The sequence below is a fragment of the Gouania willdenowi genome, chromosome 1, assembly GCF_900634775.1.
Source record: "Gouania willdenowi chromosome 1, fGouWil2.1, whole genome shotgun sequence".
Taxonomy (NCBI): Eukaryota; Metazoa; Chordata; class Actinopteri; order Blenniiformes; family Gobiesocidae; genus Gouania; species Gouania willdenowi.
The window spans coordinates 29,618,360-29,626,268 of record NC_041044.1 but is presented as its reverse complement, the minus strand read 5'-3'; the positions used below and the strand labels follow the sequence as shown (position 1 = coordinate 29,626,268).

At 36.8% G+C, this 7,909-nt stretch overlaps 1 protein-coding gene across 1 annotated transcript in view; it reads left to right on the top strand.

The window, feature by feature from the left end:
* The first annotated feature begins 262 nt into the window (after positions 1-262).
* The window catches only part of LOC114468159 (putative methyltransferase NSUN7), a 16,742-nt gene continuing 9,095 nt past the window's right edge, over positions 263-7,909 (top strand). Inside the window, exons 1-7 of the mRNA XM_028454875.1 lie at positions 263-358; positions 433-573; positions 2,181-2,363; positions 3,087-3,145; positions 4,181-4,311; positions 4,472-4,624; positions 6,434-6,617. Coding sequence (XP_028310676.1) covers positions 313-358; positions 433-573; positions 2,181-2,363; positions 3,087-3,145; positions 4,181-4,311; positions 4,472-4,624; positions 6,434-6,617 — 897 coding nt within the window. The 5' untranslated portion in view covers positions 263-312. The remainder of the gene's footprint in view (positions 359-432; positions 574-2,180; positions 2,364-3,086; positions 3,146-4,180; positions 4,312-4,471; positions 4,625-6,433; positions 6,618-7,909) is intronic.

Here is a 7,909-nt window from a genome sequence, read left to right as displayed (position 1 = left end):
GAGACACAAGTGAAGCAGGTCAATAGGAGGTGCACCTACTGTGCGCCTTCATTTATTCATGCCGATGTGTATGAAAGACTGTTCGATTATGCACGGCAGTCCACTGTATCACTGTCTCTCAGGAAGTGGAGGCTGGATCAGATGTCAGTCCTGACTGGTGCATCTTATTTACATTTTCTCAGCTCAGGTTCAGCTAACTATCCTCTCAGTGCTGATGCAGGTTGGACTCAGTCTGTTGTTTCCAGTAAAGACCAGAGGGAGGGGGTGAATGGGGGGGGGAGAGAGAGAAAGTCTGGGTTTGTTTCTGCGACCATGGCAGACGACGGTGACCTGGGCGTCGCTTTGGATAACATGAGAAGTGAGTAAAAAAGGCACAAAACCAAATATATCTATAGATATACAGTATCTCTATGTATTGTGATGGTTTTACAGTAAGCACCAGTGAGGATGTGAATATAAGCTGTGAGACAGAGATCACCACCTCTCATCAGGATAAAGAAGAACAACCAGAGATGAAGCTGCACTCTTTTCCACTTCCTCTTTTTCACCTCCAGACTTCCTCTCTTCCCTCAGGTTAGGAATCAGTTGTTGTAACATTTGATGTTTTCCTTGATTTAAAGCTTTCTTTTTTTTTTTGTATTTGAACAAAACAATAATGTGTGAAGTTGTACTTTATGACCGTAGGCCCACTGGATTATTTTATGTAACATGAAAAAAAGGAACAAGCGGGACAGGAAATGGATGGATGGTTATACATAAAATAGTCAACTTTTGTATAGATTGTCACACAGCTCGGTTATAATCTAACTCCCAGGTAGAATGTTTTTTATTTGATAATATATCTCTGCTTTACTGAAATTCTGTATGACTCACATTACAGTTTACTGCCACACTGCAAGCCTTAAATATTGTTTATTCATCTTTTCTCTGTGACTTTTACTTTTTCCTGCATGTGAGCCGATTTGGATGCTCTAAAGCAGCAATTCTCAACTGGTGGGTCGGGACCGAAAAATGGGTCATGGACCCGTACTGGGTGGATTGCGGAAACCTGGCCAAAAAAAAAAAAAGAAAAAAGAAAACTTAATGTCTGTCATGTGGGACTTGTCTTTTATTTTGAAAGGAACTTTTTTTTTTTTTTTGACAGGCATGCTGTGAAAAGCATGTGGCACAGCAAAACATATAGATTTTTGTTTTAAAAAAACATTATATAAGCGTATTTTCAACACCTATCTTTGAAAAAAAAAAAACTAAATTTGGTTAGTTGAATCCTAATATTACATGTTGTCTAAATGTAGGTTCCCAAAGTGAGGTACGCAAACTGTCATAGGGGGTACGTGGAAAACAAGTTGTATTCCACAGTTTCAGGCTGATGAATGTGTTGTATTACTGCTGTATGTTCAATCAACACATGTTTGGTAGATTTCCTTCTCCAAAATAAAAGAGATTGTTTCTCACTGAAAATGTCAGTAGGCCAATTAAATAAATATAGAGAGTTATAATTCTATATATAAGATGTTTTATTGATTATTACTCTTTTTTTATTATGTATTATTCCTCAACAAGATAAGTAAAATTCAGAGACAGATTTCAATGTAGGGCTACATTGTATATGACATTACATTATTATGTTTTTTTTAAGTGTGCAGGAGTAGGGGGTACATGGCTTTAGGTTAAATGTCTAAAGGGGTACGGGACTGTGAAAGGTTTAAGAATCACTGGTCTAAACTAAGCAACTTTTGTATAGTAACGTATTAATGAATTAAATCTACTCAGGCTGTTGTAGAGAAGCACTATTTAGAATCAAGATATTGTAAAGTCCTACGCTCAGCAAATAAACACAGTTGTTTATAGCAACAAAAGGTATTGGAAAACATGGTAAAAAAATGAATCTAACCTGGTAACATTACACGTGAATACAAAATTCATAAAACAACGACAGTCGGAGTAGAAATGTTAATTATTGGAGCTTGTGTGAGCACAGTAAGGACAGAGTGAAATGAATTTTTCACACTCTTCTTCTAGCTTCCTGAAGGCAGTGGTGTGAAAAGCAAATTCTGGCCTGGGCATGTACAGAGATGTTAATTCAAACTGCCCTTTTTCCTATGGCTAATTATTATACTAGTAATTAAACCTCTATCCATGGTGTCTAATCCCCTCCATGTATTTCCCCCTGTCATCAGCCCAGCCTCCATCAGATGAGGTCTACCTGCAGGCAGCAGCTATTTTCCAACAGCTGCAAACAGAAAAGCCAGTCAAAAATCAACTTCTGCATTATGGGAAAAACACAGAGTCGCCTCCACTGGGAAATGAAGACAAACCAGGAGAAGAAGAGGCCTATCAGCTCGCTTTTCTAACATTAAAATGTGAGCCAAATTGTATCTTTGTTCATTTTTATTCATCTTAAGGCATGGGGTAAATTGGAACAATAAGTCATTTGAAATTTAATTTGATTACAATCTTTCCTCCTTACCCACCTTTTATAGGCCAGCGTTTATCTCCATAATGAATAGAAGCCTATACTGAACCAGCACACTCACAAACCCATAATTCACTTTTCATATAGTGCTTTCAACTACTTATTGTGTGTTTCATAGTTTATCCTATATTTTCTGTGTGCTATAGGGACCAGGTTGCATCAGAAGTCTAGTTAGAGGATAAAACGCTTCAATATGACAAACCCACACAAACTTTATATGCAGTAATTAAACCAATATTTAATATCTGTCATCCCTTTGTCCATTAGAGATGAAATAGTGCCATTACAACAATGCTGTTTGTGGATTAACACTGAAGCCAGTCAGTCTCAGTCCTTCTTAAAACTGTGATTTCAATACATACAGTACATACATGGAGGAAGTAAATACTGCATTCTTTTTTATTTGTTTTATCTTATGGTATTCTTATATTAAATGTAGTTTGTACTATTTGTTAATATTAAAAAAACAAGGCTACAATCATTTAATTACACTACGTCACAAAGCCTATAACATAATGACAATATAAGCCTTATTTAAACAAAACGTCATATAGTGAAGTTGTGCAATTATTCTAATTTGTTGTGTTAATACTGATTTATTTTCGCCCAGATCAAGATTTACTCGAGAACATGATTGAAGACAGCTGCTTTCACTCTACTCAGCATATTGTAAGTCACGTCAAGTTTGGGATTTAAGTGCACATAAAGCCAAATGCAATGAAACACAGGCACACTGAGCCACTGAGGATAGTCTGAAGAGGGTAAAATGTGGGCATATGGTGCAGAGAATGAATTAAAGGCCATTTGTATTCCGATCTTACTCAAGTCTGGTGTGTTATTGACGGTATCCTGATGCATGCAGACGTACTCAGCAACTGGGAGGCTGTAAAGGACGCCATTAAACACTGCAATGACACATGCATGGATAAAGAAAGTGCTTGTGTGAGTGTGAGAGGGGGGCAGCTTTATTGAAGAATGGGTGAGGAAAGAATAAGCAGAGAGGTCGTTAGTTTGCCAGTGAGACTATAAATACACACACACACACACACACACACACACACACACACACACACACACACACACACACACACAGAGTCTGACTCACCAATACGGTCAAAACAAAACCTTTCACCATTGAATTGCAGAAAAACCTGTCTTATTTCTCTAGCGTGCGTTATATTGCAGCCTCTTACTGGTGTTTCTGTCTATTAGACGCAGTTTTCAACTGATTGACACAAACTATATATTCCAATCACTTATAAATATTGTTTGAAAACTGTTAAAACTGTTTTATATATCTATATATAGACAGTTTTAACAGTTTTTTAATATATATTTATATTTATATATATAAGCCTCACAGCCTAATGTAATATACTGTACATGTCATCATCAGCTTAAAAAAATGTCATTGTCAGCACTGAGGGTTAAAACTAACATATTCAGAACAGCAGCTTTTCAAGACTTTATTTTAAAACGTTTGAATAAGAAGTGAAATGGGAAAGACAAAAGTCAGTCATACACTAATCCAATAATATTAACTTTGAAAAATGTATTCTTACATGTACTGACAATGGTATCTCGTCAAAAGATAGACAGTAGCATGATCACGATCCAGCCTGATTATTTGGCGTAAAACCTAAAAATTTGCTTTTATTGTTTTCCTTGTTTACAGTTGCTAATGAACACATTGCTGTTTTGCAGTCCAGTGACTTGTTGCCCTTGGCGATGGTGATGCTGTTTGACTTCCAGGAGAGAAAGTTTGTGTTACATTCAAAGAAAGGACAGCAAGATGGCGTCCAGGAAGTGAGAGAGCTCGAGAAGAGTCTGCAAATGTTAGTGAGATTGTAAATATTTGTTTAAAAAAAAAAAATAAACAAAAAAACTCAACTTTAGAAAAGATGTATTTTGAAATTTTGTGGAAACCCGGTTCTGAGTGTGTGTGTGTGTGTGTGTGTGTGTGTGTGTGTGTGTGTGTGTGTGTGTGTGTTGCAGGTGTAAGACTAAGCTGGCAGCATCTCTGGCTCGCTGCAGAGTGAAGCTGCGTCTGCAGAGCGTCTCCTGTTTTCTGTCTGATCCTGTCAGAACTAAACAACACAGAGCAAAAAGCCTTCCTATATACGCATGGATTAACACACTCAAGACCAGGTAGTAGAGTGCGATCATTGTCACTTCTCTACAGTTTTGTCCAAGAATTTACTTCAATTTTTCTGAAATATCATCACACCAACAGGCAATTACTTTACTTTACAAACCCAAACACACATATGTACGTATAATATTATAGAGGGATGGAATCTAGACTGAAATGGCAGTGAGTGTTTGTAGATGGAGCTGATAATGTCATGGTTCGTTGACTTACTGTATATGTAGTCTAGGCCTGTGAATATATGTATAAATGTTTAACTAATCATTAGGCAATAGATGCTCTCTGTACATGTTTTTTTAAACAGGTATTATTCAGTGTTGTGCAATATTTTTTTTTAATTACAGTCATGGAAAGTGCAGAGTCACTCTTAGGCTGAACAATACACTGTGAATTCAAAGGGAACCTTTTTATTTAAGGCGTAGTCAGAGCTTTATGGTGGTTGAAGTTCACTGGGGAATGTGTCAGAGACAGGTGTAGCACTCTCACAGCTCGGGTGTATAAAGTGCGTCTGTAAAGATGGCGGTGTTAAACTGCTGCTCCTCTAATGCATGTGCACCACAACTACTACACACCTCGGGCCTCATTTATCAACCGTTCGTATGCAGGGCACAGATCTGTGCATACTATGTGCGTACATAGGCGGAGTTTGAGATTCTTACCGGGGGGCAGCAAAAAATAAATAAATAAATATATATATATATATATATATATATATATATACAACGTCTTTAGTTTCGCTTCACAAATAAGGAATGAAAATAAATGTACCAATCTAACTGTTTTTATTATTATTTCTCATTTCTGTAACATAAGTTTCTAAAGCTGTATTATTGACCTGGCAAAGTAAATCCAAAATGCAGTTTGAAATGTTCAGCAACCGTAGATTATGCCATTAAAAGTCTCAACGTAACTCAACTTGTCTATGTGCTCTCGTGGCCGGTGGATGTCGATTTTGTTTGCGAGGAGGAGGGCGAGTAGATTATCACAACAACCGCTCAATCCACCGTTCTCTGTTCCAGTCGGCTTGTTTTCTCGGTGCATCTCTACAAACAGACTTATGAGACTATGGAGTGCCCGCGTTGTCCTCCATGTTGTAAACAATCAAAGCTCTGAGCTGCTACGGGAATCAGAAGGGTCAAATGTCCTCGGATGCAGCGGTCCTTTAAAACTTTTTTAGTTGGTTTTATTTTGTGAACCTTTGAATTTTATATCATCATTTTTATCATTTCCTAGTCACTGTTTTTTGGCACTTAATATTAATATTTGAATATTATGTAAATTATATTAAGCATTTTATTTTTTAGAAATTAATTTGGTAAAACTTAAATGAAAACTTTTTTATCACTGGGGGGGCAATGCCCCCTCTGCCCCCTCGCAAACTCAGGGTATGTGTGCGTACAACCATTTTCACGCAAGCTTTGGCATTAATCAGTTTTGATGTTAGCGTACGCTACGATCAGATCTCACTGTTAAACAGCACTTCTTTGTTTTGCTCCACCTCAGATGTGACAATCCCAATTTCCATCTCGGAAAAGATTATTTTCTTGCCAATGTTTGTTTGACCTTAGTAGGCGGGGCATAACATGTTAATGAAGATCAAAGTCAGCTGCCGCATTTATTACCATCCCATCATTTGTACGCTGGAAATGGTCAGATGTAAGTGTTTCATAAATCACACGTGTCCTGTCGTACAACCAAATCTGCACTCGTTTTCACGCAAGGTTGATAAATGAGGGCCCATGTGTTGTAGAGCAACCCACTGATGCGTGCCTTTCAATTAAACTCAACCACCTTCCTTCTCACCGTAGCATAGAGGAGGTGTGTGAGGCGCTACTGATCACTGGCCTGAGGCAAGCAGAGAAGATAACGGACCTGCATGAGGGGACGTTCTGCAGAGACCCTCTTTGTTCTGACACTCTTGTTTTTGCAAGTGATCTTAACGGCCCTCTCAAGCACAGCAGCATCACCACCTCTCATATACTCAACATACAGGTACAATGTAAGGGTGTGCACTATTAGAATGTGTAAAAAACATTATATATATATATATATATATATTTTTTTATCATTGTAGATGATGTTTGGGAAAATTTTGATATTTTTCAGATATCATCTACAACAACTCCAGATTTTTGTCATTTAAAAAAAAAATTAAAAATTGAAAAGGATTTTAGCAAGAAGGTGCAATTATATGTTTACACTAGCACCATTTACAGTCAAACATTTTGATGCACTGTAGGCTAAATTTTTGATTAATCAAAATCGATCGATCTATCTATCTATCTATCTATCTATCTATCTATCTATAGTATCTATCTATCTATCTATCTACAGTATCTATCTATCTATCGTATCTATAGTATCTATCCTATCTATCTATGTATAGTATCTATCTACAGTATCTATCTATCTATCGTATCTATCTATCTAATCTATAGTATCTATCTATGGACTTGGTAAATGGACTTCAGTGCGCTTTATCCCCACACTGAAGCAGTCTCAAAGCGCTTTACATATCAGCTCATTCACCCAATCACTCTCACATTCACACACCAGTGGGACAGGACTGCCATGCAAGGCGCTAGTCGACCACTGGGAGCAACTTAGGGTTCAGTGTCTTGCCCAAGGACACTTCGACACATAGTCAGGTACTGGGATCGAACCCCCAACCTCTCGATCAGAAGACGACCCACCACCACCTGAGCCACGGTCGCCTATCTATCGTATCTATCTATAGTATCTATCTATAGTATCTATCTATCTATCTATCGTATGTATTGTATCTATCTATCTATAGTATCTATCTATCTATCTATCTATCTATCTATCGATCGTATCTATCTATAGTATCTATCTATCTATAGTATCTATCTATCGTATCTATCTATAGTATCTATCTATCTATAGTATCTATCTATCTATAGTATCTATCTATCGTATCTATCTATAGTATCTATCTATCTATAGTATCTATCTATCTATAGTATCTATCTATCGTATCTATCTATCGTATCTATCTATAGTATCTATCTATCTATAGTATCTATCTATCGTATCTATCTATAGTATCTATCTATCTATAGTATCTATCTATCGTATCTATCTATAGTATCTATCTATAGTATCTATCTATCTATCGTATCTATCTATCGTATCTATCTATCTATCTATCTATCTATCTATCTATCTATCTATCTATCTATCTATCTATCTATCTATCGTATCTATCTATCGTATCTATCTATAGTATCTATAGTATCTATCTATAGTATCTATCTATAGTA